Here is a 22,413-nt window from a genome sequence, read left to right as displayed (position 1 = left end):
TCCTCAATGAATATTTTTTAATACATGAAATATACTTCTGGATTATAAGTAATTAACAAATGCAAGCAAGATAAAGTAGAAGCAATTTTTAATTTTATTTTATACACTGAAGATGGAAGACAGTTTAATGAAAGAAAAATTTAGATCATCAATGGGGACTTTGTGTAAATTCTAAATAGAATTTCTATGCACATGAAAGAGTTCTTTAGAGGTTCGTGGCATTGACTCTTTTTCTTTCTTTCTTTTTTTTTTGGAGACAGGGTCTCACTCTGTCAATTGGACTGGAGTGCAGTAGTGTCATCTTAGCTTACTGCAACCTCAAACTTCTGGGCTCAAGCAATCCTCCAGCCTCAGCCTCCTGAGTAGCTGGAACTACAAGCGTGCACCACCACACTAAGCTAATTTTTTCTGTTTCTTGTAGAGACGAGCCCTTGCTTTGTTGCTGAGGACTAAACCCTGATCTTTTTCTTTTGCCCAAATTCCTTTCTAAGGGGGCCTGGTGAGTCATGCCTACAAATGATAAAATCTCAGTAAACAAGTTTTTATGATGTGGTTTACTTCCCAACCTGATTCCGGTACAGCATCACATGAAAGACAGAAGACTCTTATCTTAATTCAAGCATTCCTTCCGCTGATTCCTGGTCTTTTGGACAAAGCCTAACTCTTTCAGCCAGTTGTCAACTAAAGAATCCCTAAATCCATCTATGACTTGTAAGCCCCCACGTCGAGATGTCCCACCTTTTCAGGCCAAACCAATGTATGCCTTCCATGTATTGATTTATGACTTTAACTGTAATTCTTGTCTTCCTAAAATGCATAAGACCAAACTGTAACCTAGCCACAGCAAGTCCACTTGCTCAAGGCTTCTTGGGTGTGGCTCTGGCTGCTCTTGAATTCCTGACCTTAAGCAATCCTCCCACCTTGGCCTCCCAAAGTGCTGGGATTACAGGAGTGAGCCACCACGCCCAGAACAGCATTGACTCTTTTTTTAGCCTAATTTTACTTGAATACTTGCAGTTTTGTTTTACCACTTCTACTCTTATGCCCAAGGAGCATGAGTAGGCTTCCTAAGTGGGACAGAGTGAGAGAAAGTAAGGGAGAAGGGGGTTGGGGTTTTTGTTTTTCCTTTAGCAATTAACTGGGAGTCGAAGAGGAAAAGGAGAAACTAAAGGATGGGGTGAGGGCCCAGGAGTGGGTGTGTCCCCAAATGAGGGATGTGGGGGCCTAACTGCAACGCCAGCACTGAGAGGCAGAGGAAAGGGACCGTGGCAGGGATAAAAATCACTCTGGTGAAGAACGTGATAGAAGAAAAGGGAGGTAGATGAGGCCATTACTCCACTTGTAAGTGGTGTGGTCAAAGATATTTAATGGCTTCCTGGGACTAAAGGGCAGTTAGGAGATTCAGGTATTCTCAAGGACACAAAATTCACATGTTGTAAATTCAAAATGTAAGAAGTACCTATATTACCTTTAGTAATAATCTTTACTAGATGATTTCTAAATGTCTGTACTATATCCACTAGTACATTTTAAATATGACATAAAGAGGCTGCAAAAAGTAATGATAGCTTTTATTGCATTTATTATTTACTATACGACATGAAGTGCCCTAAAGCCTTTTTCTTTTCTTTAGCTAGGAAACACTGGAGAGTGCACTAAAGTCTTTATATTATTTGTTAGCTAATGTATATTTCATAGACACTTTAGGGGCCAGGACTAGAACCCCTATTCCTAAGCTAAAGGAAACCAGGCTAAGAGAGGGACTAAAGCCACAAAGCAAAAATGTGGCACAGAGCCCTTTTCTAATATGAAATATTCATATATTAATAGTGACAATCTTTTTTCCTCATGCCTCACCCCTTGCTCTAGGTCTTAAGGGCATGAGGGTGCTGGGTATAGCACCCCCTGGGGATATAAATTAACCCAGTTCTGTTTCCTCTTTTTGATCTGATCAGTTGCCTGTGTCACCATCTTAGTCACTCTAACCTGCTGCTTTTTTTATCTAGCTTTTACTAGCTCGTGGTGTGTTTCCAGTTTCATTCATCTTGATTTCTTCTTTTTCTGACAACTGCATGCGTGCCTAAGTTTTGACAGCTGCCATTCCAAGGGAACATGGTCTTCCCTTCCTTCTTGAGACTTTAGTCTCTGACCAGTTGTTGGAATGAACCCTCTTTGGTACGGGACATGCTGTTGTATTTTAATCCAGTAACCTTCTAATCCTTTTATTGTAAAATGGGGCTGGATTATTTTAAATAGCTATTATTTAATAGCTATCAGATATAATTCTGGGGCTATTTATAAGGTTTTTTTTTAAAAATTATTAAAGCGATTAATAAAAAGCTCATATATATGCTCCATGAATTATCATTGGTGTCTTTACCATGCTGGTGCTCTTCTGGCATCTCAGCTAAGTACTTAAAAATATAAAAATAAACAAAATACTAATTACTACCATTATTCTACCAAAAAAATTTACAAAACAGAACCAAGTGTCTCCATTAATCAGGCTTTAACAGAGGCCAATCTGAGCCAAGCTTCATACTTTTCCAGTTTATAAAGTTCTCTATGACAATAGCTACAATGCAAATTATGTACGGAAAACACTAAATCTGGCAGGCAGCTGAATTTGTTGTCAGTTAAAAACACATAAAAAACATTTGAAAGATTTTCATTGTATTTTTATGATTTTAGAAGTTAGACATGATAGTTTAACGACTGCAAACAATTTCATAGTTTTAAAGAATTCAGTGGCTTGAGTTTTTATTATAATAGTCATCCTTCAACTTTGGTTCTAAGCAGTCCCTTAAATCTCTGGTAACTGAAAATCTATTCATCTAGCACATGGTCAACGTTAACCACAACGAACAGATTTTCCCGGGCTTAGAAATCCTATTTTCTTCTCTTTCTAATGACCCCTTTTTCTAAGCTAAAATGCACTAATTATGGATAAATATTCCGTGCCAGCCTTGTCTAACAAGGTACTTCGTTAATTTTTTATTTTTTAACTTTAATTAATTTGTTAATGTTCCTCATTAAGAAATTAATTTCAAAAAGGTGGAGACAGGCAACGTCTATTACTGTGGAAAGAGAAACTTCAGAATTCTGGCAATGGCAAAAGGGAGGGACGTGAACCAGGTTTTTATTCTCTTACCTCGGCTCGTATGCAATACAACTGGAAGTAGTTTGGGTTGGCCAAAAGCTAACACTGTAGATTTTCTCTACAGGGATTCCATTGTTTCACAAGCATCCCTTCTCTACCTGCGCTACGTTGACATACGCCTTTATTTTTTCTCAGCAACTTTTCAAGGAGTGTCCTTGGAAAAATGTTCCTCTGACCCGAGAGCCCACGATTTCCAGCTGGATGAAAACCAAACTCTCCTCCTTTCTAGTCAGGGTTTTTGCTGGTTGCCCCAAACCCTCGCTCCCCCGCGTCCCATCTCTACGTGGGCACTATCGCCGCTTCCCCGCGACGCTGACGCACGGACCCCGTCACGGGGAGCCGGGCGGCCCAGCAGGGCACCCCGGGCCCAGGGCCGCTTCGCAGGACCGCGGCCCGGGCAAGGCCTCGGAGGTGGGGATGCTCCTGAGGCCTCGCGGTCCCCAGAATGTGGCCCCTGGTGGGACCGAGCCGCGACGCCCGCGGGCCTCGACTTGGGGCTGGGGCCGCCCACCAGCCTGCCTGGGAAAGCAGCAACCTCGAAACCCTCAGTCCCGGAGCCAGCAGTTAGCCTAGTGTGCAATCCCGGAGGGCGGGAACAGGTTCCGGTTTGAAGCCCCGCACCCGACTGGGACTTCCGCCCTGCCTCCAGACTAGTTCCTCCTCCCGGCCCCGCCCCCTGGCCCACTTCCCCCACCACACCGCCTGCGTCCCCTCCTCCCGTTCCATTTAATTGTTGGATGTCAGCGCCGCACTCCCGCCGGCGGCCGGCAGGGGGCGGAGTTCGAGCTTGGATTTCTCCGCCGGGCGGCCCCCGGGAGGCAATCGCCGAGTGGGGGAGGGGAGGGCGGGGCGCGAGGACGCGGTTCGGTCGGCGGCTGCGCTACTTTTGGTCCCGGCTCGGCTGGGAGGCCGCGGCTGCCGCATCAGAGCTGACGTGGGGACGACGTGGGGCCGCCGCCGGCGCCGGCGCGGGGTTGCTGGGCGGCGGCGCCGCTGCTGAGCGGCGGCCGGGCTGGCGGTCTCCACCTCCTCCCGTCCGTAATCAGTGACGAGGTCCGCTACGTAAACGCCATCGCGGCGGGTAAGTGGCGCGCCGGCCCCGGACCCAGAGACCTAGGAGCCGGCGACGCGACGCGGGAGGCGGAGGCAGGAGGCGGAGCGGAGCCGGGGGCGGCGGGTCCCCGGGGCCGGAGAGCCAGCGGCCCCCAGACGCGGCCCGCCCGCCCCCGAGGCCGCCGCCGGCCCCTGGGCCTCTCCCGGGCGCAGCGGCGGCCGCTCACCTTGTCCGGCGGCTTCGTTTAATCCGTAGCCCCTGAGCGGCGAGCGGGCTCTGCGCCCCCCAGACCCTCCCCGCCTCCCTTTGAACCTGGTTCGCGTTGGAAAAGCCTTAACCCGAGAAAGCCCTCCTGCCCCGACGATTACGGTTCTAACTCTCTGAAAAGAAAAAGGAAACCCGAAGTAAGGACGTTGGTTTTATGTACTGCAGCCGACGATTGATAGCACCTCTGTCCCAGTTTTCTGTACGCAGTTTAGCTGTGAATTAACATAACCCGTTTCTTCTCCGGCGTGGCAGTCGGAGGGGACATCGCTGTTGAGTCATTTTAGTCCCCAGACACGATAGATGTGATGAGCTAGAATGCAAAGACTTTTGTAAAGCCTGCGAAGAAGAAACAAATCCGTGACAGCTGATAGAAACCGCAGTTTCTCTTACTGTTTAGTTTTGGGGTTTGCCTTTTTAGCGTCGTCTGGTAAGGTTCCTGGAACCTGCTCAATAGGGAATAAACACATCCTTCAACATAATTCTTCACCCTTATTGTCTGTTACTTGTCTGTTGCATCCCTAAGTTTGAAATCACTTGGGCGTTTCCTGCACGCTGCTCAGTAAAGCAGCTATCAGTTGATCAGTTCGTTGTCAGATTTTCAGAAATTTTGAGTGACAGGACCAGCCTGAATTTCAGTCTCACTAAGATTGAAAGAGCCCCTTTTTACAGTGCGGCTAGCGTAGGGGACTAAGTTTCTTCCTTTTCTACTTAATTTGCCCTGCGGATGGGAGTGCAATCACCTCTTGAAACAAACAAAAACCTAGATGCACAGTGAAAGAGGTCCAGTATGAACATTGTATTAGGTAACATTAATAATCCACATTGTCTTTTTTCTTTTTTCATTGGGTACCACATTTTTCTCCTAATCTCTATCCGCTTTTTGGATAACAAACTTGTTTCCCTTCATAAGTCATTAAGTAGTCTTTAACTCTTTGAATGTGAAGGAAATTTTCTTTTTCCAGAGGAAGGCAAATTGAAAACAGTGTTTAGGCCAATAAATGCTAAGTATCAGAACTGATGTTTAAAGAACTACTGATGGATGCAACCACAACTAACTTAAAGATACATTGAAACGGTTTCCATCCTGGATGCAGTAAACGCTCAAAACATTGTCAATAAGAAGTGTTGTTAATTACACAGTTTTGATGAGTCTGTAAATAGATCAATGTGACAAATCCTTTCCCAGCTACTTAGTGGTGGATATGCAATCATGTTGGTGAGTGTGAAGTTGTAATTACACTGATGTTTTGTGTACATGTTTTGGTAAGAGCATATGAATAAATTTATATTGAATGTATAAACACAGAGGAGCTTTTTAGTCTTTGTTTTTGCATGGTCCCCAAAAGTTAATGAAATTTGCTTCTACTGATGGATTTTAACAAACTCCAGATTCCACAGGTTAATAGACTGTATTCTAGTTTCCTGTGAGGTGAGTCACTCACTGCATGAGTAAAATATGAAGTCTTGTTTAGAATTATGAGCATTCCATGAACAGTAAGGTAGAGTTGCAGATTGTTAACATACATAAGGAATCTTGACGGAATCTGCACAGTATAGACATATTTCTGATCCTGTTTCTCCCAAGTTGGTATTCTCTACAAGTAAGTATTGGGCCAGAAAATTGGGCCAGGTTTATTATTGAAGGGAGTAGTCTATTGGAAAGCTTTTAAATGTCCTGTTCCATTTAGATAAATTTCTTAAAACTGAACAGTGCAAACACTGGACAGTTGAACCATTGAGAGACTTTATTTTTTAGAGCAGTTTTAGAAACATTGATTTTTTTTTTATTTTTTTTTTTTTTTTTTGTAGAGACGGGGTCTTGCTCTTGCTCAGGCTGGTCTTGAACTCCTGAGGTCGAGCGATCCTCCCCCCTGGGCCTCCCATATTTTGATGTGCAATCAACTAGTCGATAAGGAAATATCAGCCTGAACTCTCTGACTTTTGTTAAGTGCATCTGGTTTTTGTTTGTTTGTTTGTTTTTGAGACAGAGTCTCACTGTGTTGCCCGGGCTAGAGTGCCATGGCATCAGCCTAGCTCACAGCAACCTCAAATTCCTGGGCTTAAGCAATCCTCTTGCCTCAGCCTCCGGAGTAGCTGGGACGACAGGCATGTGCCACCATGTCTGGCTAAGTTTTTCTATATATATTTTTAGTTGTCCAGCTAATTTCTTTCTATTTTTTTAGTGGAAATGAGGTCTTGCTCTTGCTCAGGCTGGTTTTGAACTCCAGAGCTCAAATTATGCACCCGCCTCGGCCTCCCAGAGTGCTAGGATTACAGGCGTGAGCCACTGCACTGGCCCAAGTGCTTCTGTATTATTGAACTGATGGATTCCATATATAAAAGTTTTAAAAGTTATTGTACATTGAATAGCATTTCAATATTATCAATGCAGGAACTTAAAAGTACAGATTTCAGGAAGAATGTATCTCATCCATTACACGTGACATAGAAATGAACATTTTAAATAATTATGTTAATTTCCTTTTAAAGAATAAGGTATTTAAAATACTTTTTTCCATAGGAACCACATAATAAAGAGTAAATGGTTTTACTCACAGGCTTTCATTTTCTGATGCTGTATGATATCCAGTGGAGAATAAGGACAAAGAAGAAAACCTAAAAATAACAGTGGGAAAGTGGGAATTATCTTGATATCACTCATGAACATGCCTTAAGCCTTATTGGTATACAGTCATACACCACATAGTGACATTTCCGTCAATGGTGGACCACATGTATGACGGTGGTCCCATGAGATTGTAATGGTGCTGAAAAATTCCTATTGCTTAGTGACGTTCTAGCCATAGTAACGTCACAGGGCCATGCATTACCTTTCCTATGTTTATTTATGTCTAGATACACAAATACCACTGTGTTCCAATTGCCTACAGTATTCAGTACAGTAACATGCTGTAGGTTTGTAGGCTATACCATCTAAGTTTGTGCAACTACACTGCCGTGATGTTCCCACAAGAATGAAGTTGCCTAATGACATATTGCTCAGAACATATCCCCATCATTAGGCAATGCGTGATGGTAGTTATAGCAATGTTTAAAAAATAAAATATCTATTTTCACATCTTGTGATTGGCCTTCCTAGGAGTGTTATTGGAAATTACTGGCAAAGTATATGTGAAACAATTTTTATAAGCAGAGGAAATACATAGGCAATGAAGTTATAGGGTATTTTTGCTTAAAGACTGTGTAAATAACTATCTCATTGGTCAGGAAGGATGCTTGCTCTAAGAAAACCTTATTAGCAACTCTTCCTCATTAGGCACTTTTGAAGCCTTCCAGTTCTCCCCAAATGGGAAGCATCTTCAGGTGTTTTATTATAAACAATAGTATAACCAGGCCAATTAAATGTCAGAATAAAATCCTGTGAAAATTTAAGAGTGGGGCTAATATGATTCCAATATTTTACTTGAGGATTTCACAAAATAAACTCAGTTTCTTCAAAGTTATCTTAGTAAAGCTTTTTTTTTTTTAACACAGCAAACTTAAAATTAGGTCATCCTAACTCAGAATAACAAAATGTCAGACAGTTTTGTTCATAATCTCAGACAGCGTTAGTGTTTTTCATTGATAGCACAAAAAATGATTATTTTTCTTTAGGCTTAGAAATTTTTTTTTTTTTTTTTTGAGACAGAATCTGGCTCTTTTGCCCTGGCTAGAGTGCCATGGCGTCAGCCTAGCTCACAGCAACCTCAAACTCCTGGACTTAAGCAATCCTCCTGCCTTAGCCTCCCAAGTAGCTGGGACTACAGGCATGTGCCACCATGCTCGGCTCATTTTTTCTATATATTTTTAGTTGTCCAGATAGTTTCTTTCTATTTTTATTAGAGACGGGGGTCTTGCTCTTGCTCAGGCTGATCTCAAACTCCTGACCTCAAGCAATCCACCCGCCTCGGCCTCCCAGAGTGCTAGGATTACAGGCGTGAGCCATCAAGCCCAGTCCTAGAAATGTTTTTAATTGGAATTTATATCCTAGCACTGATTATGATGAAAATTTCTAGCTGTGGAATTGGGGTAACTATATCATGCATAAAGACCCATGTTATTGTAGTAATATATGGATGCTTAGAATGCTTTCTTAAAATTACTGGGGGAGTTAAGTTTAATTAGGCATTTCTGTCCTTAGAAAGATACCAGTTTTGTTCAGATCAAGATAGGACCAACCTGGGTACCAATCTAGGTAAGTAAAATAATGTGGAAATTCTTTACTCTGAATTTTAGCTAATTCAAATATCTTACCTTACTTTCCCATATTTACTAACTAGTAGTCAACGCATTTGTACTTAATGTGTGTAGAAAAGTGTTTTGAAATGTACTTAATGTGTAGTAAAGAAGCATGCCATTGAAAAGGAAAACCTTACAGTGAATCTAGTCATCTGGCTACTTCTGTTTTTACATAAAAGTGTAAAGATTGTTATTTGAAAGTTATTGTAACTTTGCTTCACAAAGTGCGAGCAAGACTTTAAAAGTGACGTCATTTCCTGTTAACTGCTATACCCATCTCCTTCACCTGAAATACATAATAAATAACCATAGGCTCGTCCCTGTCAATTTCAGATATATGGCTGTTCGGAATTCTCTTTTAACTAGGCCCACCTTCTCCCAACATTTTAATCAACTTGGTTGAGAAGGACCAGCTTTATATCAGCTTTTAGAGCCTTCCTTAATTGCTGTTGCTACTTAAATTATAATTAACCTATGCAAATGTACTTTCCCAAACAACTAAAATCTTTCTTCATCATAGAACCAAAGAAACAGATTGTACTTTTCTGTGTTCTCTTTCTTTTCCTGCTTCCATGAGAGATGCAATGCCTTTTATTCCACATTCTTTTCCTTTTATTTTGGCTATGCTCGTGGCACTGTTTTGGAGTGGGGTTTTTCTTTCTTTTTTTTTTTTTTTTAAGCCTTTCTTGCAGTTTCTATTTTTGGGTTTTTGAAAGTGGAGCAAGAACTTAGTTTGTATTGCAAGTGTCTCATAAAGAAGCCTTTTTATAATATTTCCCTTATATTTTATAGTTTTCTCCAACTGTAATATCTAGTCCAGAGGCAGGATTTAAAAAAAAAAAAAATTGCCTTTTTCTTTTTTTTTTTTTTTTTTTTTTATTTGAGACAAAGTCTTGCTCTGTTGTCAGGCTAGAGTGCTGTGGTGTCAGCCTAGCTGCCAGCAACCTCAAACTCCTGGGCTCAAGCGATCCTCCTGCCTCAGCCTCCTGAGTAGCTGGGACTACAGGTATGTGCCACCATGCCTGGCTACTTTTTTCTATATGTATTTTAGTTGTACATATAATTTCCTTCCATATATTTTTTAGTAGAGACACGGGGGGTAGGAGGGGGCTCTCGCTCTTGCTCAGGCTGGTCTCGAACTCCTGAGATCAAACGATCCACCCACCTTGGCCTCCCGGAGTGCTAGGATTACAGGCGTGAGCCACCGCACCAAGCTTTAAATTTGCCTTTGTTTTCTTTCCAAAGCATTCGACTTAGTTTTCAGAGGCACAGCTCTCTTTTTAATCATTTAACCTATTTAATCATTTCATCTAATCTATTTAACAAAATTCCCAAATTGCAGCAGGCATGGTTGGCATAATCAGGTTTGGTGGTAAACACACCTAACTCTTGGTAAACATACATCCCTGTGCTTGGGCACAGTAGAGAACTTCGGCAGGCATTTAGCTAAACTGTAGGTTTTACAGCATGAGTGGAGAACTTAGGTTAACGTGGAAAGTTGTTTGGTGAGCTAGAAATTGGTTATGTAAGCTTTTATATTTTAGCAAAGCTACTCAAGAAGTTTAATTCTAATATAGACCTAATTTTTCGAGAAAATTACATTAAGATATTAATGTAATTAACCACAGCAGAGTAGGTGTTCAAATTTTTCCAGGTATAAATTTATTTTTTCTTCCTTTTTAAAGAACCTTAACGACAATCAAAGTAAGTATAAATTTTATGCTATCTTTAATCAGTATAATTTACTTACTTTTATGTTAGCATTTTGCAACATTTGCTCTATTATCTTTTTAATATACAGTCCATGTTCAGATTTCACCATTTGTTCCCAAAATATCCTGTGTAGAATAATCAACATATTTTAAATATAATCTGTATAGAAAGCTGTATATTGAAGGATGCTGATAGCAATGAAATTAATTGCAGCTGTTACACCAGAAGGTGAATAGAGCAACAGACTGGTGAAAAATAACGTGAATGCCAAATATTATTTTTGCAATCAAACCTAATAGGTAATAGAAAGTTTTTGTTAGTATGATAGATGACCTTCCTCAAATGTGGCACAGAAATTCATATCCAGGCAAAATAATTTTTGAACTCATTTCTTCTCACTTAGTATAAGCTATTATTTGCCTTTAATAAACCAGTCTAAAATATACCTTCCAGCTCTAAAAGATAAAGCTTAAGATAGGACTTTTAATTTATTTTTGTAGAAAATTGGTAGTATACAGGGCATTACATCAGTATCCTTTGTGAATTTAGGTATGAGGAGATACGGTAACCTCAGACTGTATCATGAAACATGATAATTCAAGGGTTATGTTTTAGGCTAAACAGAATATTTTCATAGTGTATTAAGCCCATCATAAGAACATGATAAGGACATTTGAGCTCTTAACCATTCAGGTGTTTGTGCGTGTCGGGGTGGGGTGCTAGATTCAGCCCTGGGCTACCCATTAAAGCGGATTTGGGATGAGATCAATAGTATAGAAAGCAGTTGAGTTTTTCAAATTATGCGTAGTTCATGCTATAGTAAACTGGGACTCCTGCTTTAAATAATCCACACAATGTAATTTTGAACCTGGGAAATTGATTATTAATAAAAAAGGAGGTCATACCTTAAAATCTGAATGCTTTTACAACAAACTATTAAACCTCTACCAAGTACCTCAAATTAGAATACTTAGAATTTAGGATATTTATCCTTAAGGCAAGGGGAACCATGGGAGGATTCTTTTTTTTTTCCAGAATATTATGGGGGTACAGACGTTTTGGTTACATAAATTGCTTTTGTACCCTTTTAGTCAAAATGTGCCCATCCCCCAGATGGTGTGCATTGTACCGGTTAGGTGTGAATTTACCCTGCCCCCCTCTTCCCCACTCCCACCTGCTTGATTTCCGATGAATGTTATTTCCATATATGCGGAAATAACATCTTTGGATTTGCATTTCATAGAGAGTGCTGTGGTCTAGTAGAGTGGATTACAAGAGATTGAGATGAGGTTTGAGCCAGGTAAAGTAATTACAGGGAGAGACTCTTATTGCTTTAATTGTGTCAAGAGATGATCAGAGTCAACCCTGTGGCAGTGAGGATGGAGTGAATAGAAAAGAATGGAGAGAGATTTAGGAGGTAGAATTGTTGGGGCTGAGTAAGCCAGTGTTCCCAGCCTATGTTCCCAGCACAGTTAGACGTTTTGCATTCATTCCTGCACTTCCTCCTCACAACATGATCGGTGTCATCTCCATGGACAGGAAAGAATGCTTGGAGAAATTAAATAATTGAGATCACACAGCTAGCAAGTGATAGAACTCAAGTTCACACCCAGGTCAGCCACTGATGCCAACGCTCTTCACACCACACCACTACTATGCTATTACTATTAGACCACGTTGCCACTTCAGATATTGGGGACCAGGGAAGTGGGGAATGTAGGCAGAGGAGTCCTCCCCGGCCCAGACAGGGTGGCTCAGTCAACGGTGGCGTAGGTCCCTGAGATAAGAAAGAGTACAGCACGAGGAAGGGCTGCAAAGCAAGGGAGGTTTAGTTTAGTCTAGCTTTGAACATTTTGGGTTTGAGGATCTGTGAGCAGAGCATTAAGAAACATCTAGTAGGCAGATATATGCATGCAGGTTTAGAGCTCAGGAGCGAGGTGTAGGCCGGAGATGAAATTTGAGACTCATCAAATAAGAATAAAGTAACCCGGCCGGGTGCTGTGGCTCACGCCTGTAATCCTAGTACTCTGGGAGGTCGAGGCCGGTGGATCGCTCAAGGTCAGGAGTTTGAGACCAGCTCTGAGCAAGAGCGAGACCCCGTCTCTACTAAAAATAGAAACAAATTAGCTGGCAAACTAAAATATATATAGAAAAAATTAGCCAGGCATGGTGGCACATGCCTGTAGTCCCAGCTACTCGGGAGGCTGAGGCAGTAGGATTGCTTAAGCCCAGGAGTTTGAGGATGCTGTGATCTAGGCTGCGCCACGGCACTCACTCTAGCCAGGGCAACAAAGTGACACTCTGTCTCAAAAAAAAAATAAATAAATAAAGTAACCCAGGGAGACTGTGTGGAGGAGATTGTCATGACCTGGGGAATACCAACCAACCTTTATTAAAGACTGGGCCAAAGAAGACAGAACAAAGGGCTAGATAATTTGGAAGAAAAGCATGAAAGTGATAGCATTCAAGGAGGACAGAATTTCCGCGGGAGTAGGAAATGCTGTAGGATGTTAAGATGGGGACTGAAAAGCATCGATGCTTGGCAGTCAATCATCGATAACCTCTTAAGAGAGTAGCTGGAATGAAATCATTTTCTGATAATTCTGACTCAGGCGCAAGTTTATCTTCGTCATTCTGGTATGAGGCTAGTTTTTCTCTTGACATCCTGCGGCCGTGGTGGCAGGAAGCTGGTGCAATGCTGGTGCCTCTGGGAAGAGGAAGTGAGTGGCTGTCCCTGGACTTCACTGAATATCTTTTTCTCCTTTTAAAATTTTGAACCATAAGAATGTATTATGTTACTTATTCAACAAGGGAAACTAAAACTATTTCCAAGAGAAATGTAAACACGAGCAGGTATTTCTGTGCTACGGTGCTGTGATCCTCATTAGTGTTTACACATCTGTCCCCATCTTTAGAGTGCAGGCTGCTGGGGAGCAGCATTTCCCTCTGTGTCCCAGCGCCTACACTGGGTGCAGGTCACTGTTTAATAAGCAAGTGGGTCCCTGCACTCTTGGTCTTACAGTTTTTAAGGCATATAAATGTCTCTATGTAAAATGCTAGCATGATAGATCACAGACTAAGATTTGATCACAGGGAATGGCACCACCCTTGCGCTTTGCTCACGTAGCCTGGTTCAAATGTCCTACCATCTTTCATCCCTGTGCTGGGGACAGATGGCAGCGGCAGTAACCATTGCCTTAGTGCCCTTAGTGAGGTGTGGCAAACCTGCCTGCTGTCTGCAGTTTCAAAATTGACTGGGATGGTATGAAACCATTTTAGAGGAGACATCTAATAGGAGGGACCCTTGACAGAGGCGTGTCTGTGGCCGAGCACCACTGTTGCTGGCACAGACGCCTAGAAGGTTCTTAGCAATGGGCTCAGTTGTTCTTTTCAGCTCTAAAATAAATTAAGGACTCTCAGAAATTCTTTAGCTTTTTTTTCTTTGCCAATTTTACCTCATTCTGCATGTCAAATATATATTATAAAAAGATATTAGTAAAAAAGGGACTTTCATTGCTATAGCATCTAAACCAACTTTTTAAATGGATTGAATGCTATCAGAAGGAGGTTTTGAATAAACTGCTGATGTTTTATTCAGAGTTAAAATTCTTGACAAAACCCAAGTTTAAATTTATTGTAAATGAAAGATAGTTGAAAATTTTGTTGCAATGGAGTGAAATTTAAGAAAATGATAAATTCATTAAGTTTATTAGATGATCATTATCTTTAGAAAATAGGACTGATACCTATGAGTTATACTTAGTGTGTACTAGATGATTTAGACAGCACTGCTTTCTCTCCAATAGAAAATAATCTGAGAAATAGTGCATCATGTAAGTTTTGTGAAGTGTTCTCTAGGAAAATAAGAAGAATATAGAAGTAAGATTTAAAAAAAATCAATACAGAGTTGTTTTTTTTTAGCTTTCTAGTCTTTTTAGTTTTATACAAAATTAGAATATTCTTCCTAGCCTAGTTTTTAGAGGTTTTAATTTTTTTAAAATAAAATGTTATGATCTCCCAATTCAACATTATAATTTTACTGCAGGATAAATAAAGAAGAACACAGGAAAGGAGCAAAGCATTGATCACAAATGTCTTAATAATGAGCAAATGTGGCAGGAAAAAATATATTAAGACAAATCTAAGGTAGGTAGATAAATGTTTTTCTGTTCTTTTGAAAGTTCTACTTAAAGTTAAAATGATGAATGAATTGATGTATATATGTACACATGCATATATATGTGTATGTGTATCTTTAATAATGTGTACTCACAGTTTTCAGCCATTCAGTTAAGGCATTCAGCTTCCACCCTGTACTCTGCCAGGCACTGCCAGGGATGTGTGGATATCCACATCTGGCTTATGCCAAGTGCTGGCCTTTGCAGTTAGAAAGAAGGTCATATATAAGGACTTGCGCAGTTCAGTGGAATTGTAGAATTAGAAGAGTCCCCAGAGTTTTATTCTTCCTCTTGGCCTTTAGGCTATGCTTTACCTAACTTTATAAAACAGAAGAAAATCTCTATCAACATTTTACAGAAATCCAAATAGAATTTTTCACGTTTTCTTTTGGTTACTTTCAGAGACATTCTGTTTCATCAGTTGGCTCTAGCCCTAAAAAATACATTTTCTACGGCATTTTTTGTAAAACTATGTAAAAATAGAGAAGTGAAACACAGTTCATAATTTTTCCTTTTCCAGTTGGATTCTATTTTTAGAAGAGGTAAAAAAAATGTTGCAAGGGTCATAAAATTGCCCTGCAGTGTACTTTGTCTTTGCAAATTTGATACAACTTAGATTGTATGAGTTTATTAGTCAATTGAACACTTTAATAATAATTAAGAAACTGCTTTTGTCTTATTTTCCGTTAAATATTTTTGGCCTGTATTTCCTTTTCCCTTTTTTGCTCCTGACTTATCTTTTACAACTTTCCTAGGCACTCATAATAGCATTCCTTTAAAAGGTTTCCCTTTTTCCTCTCATTTATCCTCCTGCTTATATATATATATGTTCATGATTTATGGTATGCCTAAATAATGATTAATTGTCTTGGTTTCTATACTTGTAATAAATATTTTTTATGAATATATTCCTTTGTGTTCATTTCTCAAAAGTATGTTATAGATTGTCTGCCTATTGTTTATATTGTACTGTACAAATAGTACTGTACTCTAGCATAATATTTTGGGGAGTTGTTATAGTAGATACAGATGTTTTATTATAGTCCTAGAAAGTAACAGAATAAGTCCTAGAAAATAACAGAAAAAAGTAGTCCATCCTAGAAGTCTTTCAAAATTGTTTTAATGGAGGGTCCTATTTTTAAAAAAACAGTTAACTAGCATTCTATTAAATTGGATCCTAATATATTCGGAATAGTTTGGGATAATATTTGCTTTTCTACCAAAGGAGAAAAAGGCTTGCAAAATAACGTAAAGGAGATTTCAGAAGAAATATTTAACCTCAAGAGAAAAGAATATTGCTACTGCTCTTAATCATTTATAAGTTTAAGCATCCCCACTTTAGCAAATTCTTGTCTGTTCTTTAGAATTGTGGAACCAAATATTCGCTAGTATTTTGCTTGCTGTTAATTTATAGTGCTTAATGGATTTATTTGTTTGTTTTAGTTTTTTACTGTTTTATGTTTTTATTTTAAAATGTCCTGTAATTCATAATTGCTAATTAATCCTTTTCCCCTCTAATAAAGATTATTATTTAAAACTAAAGTGCTACATAATTAATTAATTTAAAGACTATTAGTTTTAGTACAACTATGTTTAATATTTGGCTGTTATAAAAAGTGAGATTTTTGGGAAATACATTCTACGATATATCTCTTCAATTTTAGTGTATTTAGCTATAAAATATATAGTGAGCAATGCAGGATTATGGACTCTTACACTTTATAAATTCTATCTGGAGCAGCTGAGGCTGATTTATAGCTGTTAATATTGTATGTACATCATTTATAGCTGATTTCTAGATCCTATTAATACCTTTTCAGCTGAGATAGTGCTTAAAAATGCCTTGTACAGTGCATGATCCATGTTGAACACTTAGATGTTAGTTGAATCTTCTGTCCTGGGTCCTGCGCTGGCGTTGGTTTTTAGTGGGTTTAGGAAGTTGTGCTGGAGGGCAGTTGGATATAGACCACCAGAAGAAACTTGTTTAAAAATGATAGGGTGTATAATTTAAATTGCTAATGTTGAGCTTACTTTTCTGTAGGTGACTTTTACCTTCAAATAAACTAACTTTAGTATCAACCTTGTACAGAATGACACGTACTGAGCACCATACTTAGTACTCTGAAAGGATACAAATGGGATGAAATTAGGGTCCATACATAGAGTGTGAAAGACAAAGCATATCTGAACGAGACTGTGATTATAGTTGCAGCATATTCAAAAACACATTATTATAAAATGTTCTCTGTGTAATCCTAGCACTCTGGGAGGCCGAGGTGGGAGAATCACTCCAGGTCAGGAGTTCAAGACCAGCCTGAGCAAGAGCAAGACCCCATCTCTACTAAAAATAGAAAGAAATGATCTGGACAGCTAAAAATATATAGAGAAAAAAATTAGCCGGGCATTGTGACACATGCCTGTAGTCCCAGCTACTCGGGAGGCTGAGACAGAAGGATCGCTTAAGCCCAGGAGTTTGAGGTTGCTGTGAGCTAGGCTGACGCCATAGCACTCTAGCCAGGGCGAAAGAGCGAGACTCTGTCTCCAAAAAAATAAAAATAAAATGTTCTCTGAACTGGAGTACTCAGGACTGGCTGGGGAAGGAACCCTGGAGTTACAGTCTCAAGACCACTTTTCCATCCCCTACCTATATAGGGGATGACCTAATAGGTCATGCTACCTATTATGCACCCTGTAGAGAGTCACTTAATCAATAAGAACCTTATTTTTATCACTATAGTAACATTTGACAGTCTACCAGAATAACTGATTAGTTGGTTTATTTAACGGTTATGGTAGATACTGTACTAGGCACTGGGAATGCTTAGAAATCTAAGATGTGATCTCCCCTGCCCCCCAAGTTGCTCACACTGGTTAGTACCCTGTGAACACATGCATTATATGCTCGGCCAGTGCTGGAATGGAGGTACTGCATAAAATGCTTTGGGAATGCAGAAGAGAATAACTAATTCTGCCCAAAGCTATTAGAATAGGCTTTTGAAAGAATAGGCTTTTAAAAGCTATTCCTAATCTGGTTCCATCCAACCTTACCAGCCCTGCTTCTGTTAGTCCTACCCTGTCTCCTCCCCACTACATCTAATTAGGCTCCCCACCTCTCACCTAGACTTTCTACTCCAATCAACTTTGCTGTTACCTGAACACACTCTATTTTCCTTCTTCTTATAGTTCACCTTTCCTTTTCTACCTTCCAAAATCCTACTCATCCTTCACTATGCAACTCACTTGGCCCCATCCTCGGGCAGACTTACTCATTCCCTGCTGTGTTTTCCAGAGTATTTCGTGTATAACATACTTCACACAATTTAGAAAGTTACTTTACTCATGTTCATTACTATCAATAAACTAAGTGTTTCCAAATTTTTTAATATATATTAGAATCACTTAGATATAAAAATTAGATCCTCCAGAAAGTTTGATTCGATAGGTTTGGAGTTGAGTTTGGGAATATGCATTTTTTACAACAAATACTTTAGTTAATTCTCATACAGGTTGTCCAAGGACCATCTAGTTAATGGATTCCTTCAGAGCAAGGACCATGACTTACTCACTTTTGTATTTTCAGGGCCTGTCATATAGACAATGCTAAATGAATGTTTCTAAAATAAACGGTTTATTGGCTAAGGCTTTTCAGCACGTAACTTTTAAGTTGAGACTCAAGTTGTTAGCAGAAGCTTAAGAGAGCTTTTAACAAAGGTATAAACAATTTCCAAGATTGTTTCCAAAATACTCTGCTAGGGCATGCTTTGTGGGAAAGGGGTTTGTTGATGGCCATATACTTCTGGAAAATGCTACCTGTTGGATCTGCACCTTCCACCCATCTCAAGACACACATATTCAAGCTTCTCAGATGTTCTCTTTTAATCACTGATATTTACAACATTTTGACCAAGTATTTCCCCTGCTCTCTTTTCCCAGTTAATATCTTTTTATATCCCACACATATGTTCTGAGGTATTCTCTGTGGGCCTGCTCACATATACAAAAGTAGAACAGTAGGAATTAGCAGTTTATACATGATGATGACCTATGCTTACCTAGAATTGGAGAGGCCATTGGGAATTAATAAGAAAAGAGGTAAAGAATTAGAGAATATTAAGAGAAAGACATTTTTCCATGGTAGGCTGTTGGTTTTTTATTTTGGTGTAATTGCTCCAAATTGTTATGGTCAGTTATGAGTATTAAAATAACTTTGTAGTATAGACTATAGAAGACAGGTTTGAGAATGGAAAACTTGAATTCAGATAATGGCTACTGAAATGCAAAAGAAGGTATTGAGTGAAAAATAGTATATGAAGGATGTGTAGGATCTGGCAACTAATAAAATCTAGAAAAATGATTTGGACATTTTAATTCAAAGTTCTAAATGGGCTTCATACTTTTTGGATATATAGTTAGACTAAGGTGAAAAGAACACAGTGTATTATTGACAATTACAAAGATGTATAACAGCAGGGAGTAGCTCCTATAAGTAAGTTTTCAAAATTTAATTTTGTTAATTTTGTTTGAATTTTATATTTTCTCTTAGTAGGAAAGGATTCATTATAATATGGTTTACCTTTTAGAAAGACTCCATATAGAAATCATTAACTTAAACTGAATTCATAAGCAAACTAAAATCATGTCAAAAGTTTTTCCTGGAAAAATTAGATTCTCCTTTTTAAATATTTAATAACTAGGGCTTATTTATCAGAAACTACTTAGTGCTAACAAAGCAAGACACATTTTTATATTATGACACATTTAATTGAGACAATGGGGAAATTCTTTCACACTACAGCGTAATGCAGGCATGTTGGGCTTTGACAATCATAGACTATTTACATTTTTCATGTGAAATAGAAAACCTAGTTTTCCCACTAATTCATACTAATCAGAAGACTTAAAATAATTATCAAGGAGACTTCATTATAAGTTTTTTTTAAGTTTTAAAATAAGTTAGTTCCCAACCAACATTTTGCAATGCTCCCTTGGAAATGTTCATAGTCAGTGAGCAGAAAAGGTGCCTTAGGTTTAAAGAGTTAGGACTCTACTATTGAACCTGCTTCTTGAAAAAATAAGATAGTACAATTAGATGTCAGAAATAAATATCAGAAAGCTAGGTAAAAATAACTCAGGTTGAGTATCCCTTACCCAAAATGCTTGTGACTAGAAGTGTTTTGAATTTTGGGTTTTTTCAGATTTTGGAATATTTCCATATACATAATGAGATATCTTGGGGAAGGGACCCAAGTCTAAACACAAGATTCAGTTATGTTTCATATGCACCTTGTATGCATAGCCTGAAGGTAATTTTATACAGTGTTTTTAATAATTTTGTGCAGGCAACAAAGATTTGACTGCGTGTTGACTGTGACCCATCACATGAAGTCAGATGGGGAATTTTCCACCAGTGACGTCATGTGAATGCTGAAAAAAGTTTCAGATTTTGGAGGATTTTGGAGTTTTGGATTAAGGATGCTGAACCTGTACTTCCAAATACTTCAGATAGGGCCTTAATACTTCTTCCTTTTTATTGTCTTTTCAGACAAATGACCATGGAAACAATTGAGTCCCAGCAGGATGGAGGTGTAAGAGATTCTGTGGCAGAGAGCGAATCTGCTCATATGCAGACTCAGACTGGTCAAAATTCAATCCCTACTTTAGCTCAGGTAGGCAATAGGCAGGCATTGATGGAAGTTAATATATGTGGAAATGAGAAATTATGTGCAGTTTCTGTTTTCTTGCTGTTGATCCTAAATTTTCCATGTTCCCTGGTCATCAGCCATTCTTGCTGATTTGATTTTGAAGAGAAGCTACATGTCACTCTTGATTACTTTTGCATCGTAACAGACACTTGGCAGTGCCCCCACTTCAACTATGCAAAGGGAAAATAAAAACCCCTTGGCTGGGCACAGTGGCTCACGTCTGTAATCCCAGCACTCTGGGATGCCGAGGTGGGAAGGATCACTTGCGGTCAGGAGCTCGAGACCAGCCTGAGCAAGAGTGAGATCCTGTCTCTACTAAAATAAAACAAATTTGCTGGGCATGGTGGCTGCACCTGTAGTCCCAGCTACTCGGGAAGCTGAGGCAGGAGGATAGCTTGAGCCCAGGAGTTTGAGGTTACTATGAGCTAGGCTGATGCCATGGCACTCTAGCCCAAGCAACAGAGTGAGACTTTGTCTCCAAAAAAAAAAAAAAAAAGACATACTATGTAACCCTCAAATGATTATTTCTGAGGTTTACTAATTCCAAATTGATACTCTTTGATATTGTTCTAATATTCTTAGCTGTTAATAGATGGCAGAAGTCTTATGATTTGCCCTGTATATATTTGGTTTGATCTTTACTTTCTTTTCAGTTAGGTCTTTTTAAAAAAAAATTTATTTATTTTTAATTTATTTTTAAATTTTTTGTTTCTGGAGATAGGGTCTTTCTCTGTCACCTAGGTAGGTGTGCAGTGGCACAATCACAGCTCACTACAGCCTTGAACTCCTGGGCTCAAGCGATCCTCCTCAGCCTCCTGAGTAGCTGAGATTACACGCGTGTGCCATCATGCCTGGCTAATTTTTTTATATTTGTAGAGATAGGGCCTTGCTATGTTGGCCAAGCTGGTCTCAAACTCCTGGCCTCAAGTGATCCTCCCACCTTGGCCTCCCAAAGTGCTGGGATTAACATGTGTGAGCCACCATGCTTGGCCTCAGTTAGTTCTTAAATTTTGGTTTCATTCAGAGAGCACCAGTATTGGTTAGTACCTGTTTTCCAGATTCTAACGTTTATTTCTGGTCTATCTATAAAAATATGTAGTAAAATCAAAGACATTTATTTATTAGTTCATCAAATATTTATTGAATACCTACTGTGTCTAGGCACTATTCTAGATGCATGAGAAGATGTAGTTCCTGGCCTTAAATATCTCATGGTTTAGTGGGGTGGACAGATATTTTAGCAAGAATTCCAATAGTGTAAGGAGCGCTGTAAAATGTTACGTACAAAATGAACAAAGTGTACAGAGGAGGGAGCAGCCAGTTGACCAGGGGTGCTTTACGGAGGATTTTTCATTTGACCTAGACATAAAGGGTGATTAGGAGTCTACTGGTAAGGGTAGGGAAGCATACTCTAGGCAAAAGGAAGAGTGTGCACAGAAGCACAAAGCCACACTCTGAGGTGTCCAGGGACCTAAAGGTGTTGAATTTACCTGGAGCCTAGTGTCTGGACTGGGCAGTTGAGCTGGTAAAGGTAAGTAGAGGATTGTACACATTTGAGAGTTCAGAGTACCCTGTATGCTAAATATTCTTGAAATATTTTCATTATGCTCACTGTGTTTAGACACTAGTAGCCTTGTGGAGGTGGGATTGGAAGTCAGTGAGCCAGCAGTGGGGACAGCATCCGGTTGCCTGGTGGCATCATGGGAGTGTGGGGTACCGCGTAGCAGTGAGATTTTAATGGCATCTTAAAGGGAGAACAAATAGGACCTGTAGGCTGGGCATGGTGGCTTACGCCTGTAATCCCAGCACTTTGGGAGGCTGAGGTGGGAGGATCACTTGAGGCCAGGAGTTCAAGACCAGCCTGGGCAACACAGTGAAACATTATCTCTACCAAAAAATGTTTAAATTAGCTGGGCATGGTGGCACATACCTGTAGTCCTGCCTTCTGGGGAGGCTGAGGCAGGAGGATCGCTTGAGCCTGGGAGTTTGAGGCTGCAGTGAGCTATGAGAGCGCCACTGCACTCGAGCCTGGGAGACAGAGCAAGACCCTGTCTCTCAAGATGGATAGATAGATAGGTATGTAGGTAGGTATGCAGGTAG

The 22,413-nt window shown here is 39.7% G+C and overlaps 1 protein-coding gene across 23 annotated transcripts in view; it reads left to right on the top strand.

The window, feature by feature from the left end:
• The first annotated feature begins 4,038 nt into the window (after positions 1 to 4,038).
• CREM (cAMP responsive element modulator) overlaps positions 4,039 to 22,413 on the top strand; it is a 62,225-nt gene continuing 43,850 nt past the window's right edge. For 15 of the 23 annotated variants that reach the window (XM_045535564.1, XM_045535556.1, XM_045535546.1 and 12 more), the window contains exons 1-4: positions 4,057 to 4,241; positions 8,623 to 8,676; positions 14,479 to 14,579; positions 20,154 to 20,277. In XM_045535564.1, coding sequence (XP_045391520.1) covers positions 14,536 to 14,579; positions 20,154 to 20,277 — 168 coding nt within the window. In that variant the 5' untranslated portion in view covers positions 4,057 to 4,241; positions 8,623 to 8,676; positions 14,479 to 14,535. Of the gene's footprint in view, positions 4,242 to 8,622; positions 8,677 to 9,697; positions 9,727 to 14,478; positions 14,580 to 20,153; positions 20,278 to 22,413 lie in introns of those variants that run through there. The other 8 variants (XM_045535637.1, XM_045535634.1, XM_045535625.1 and 5 more) reach the window with 4 other exon arrangements.

Source organism: Lemur catta, chromosome 1 (assembly GCF_020740605.2).
Source record: "Lemur catta isolate mLemCat1 chromosome 1, mLemCat1.pri, whole genome shotgun sequence".
Lineage (NCBI taxonomy): Eukaryota > Metazoa > Chordata > Mammalia > Primates > Lemuridae > Lemur > Lemur catta.
Note: the sequence above shows the minus strand (reverse complement) of the source record. Positions and strands in the feature narration are given on the sequence as shown.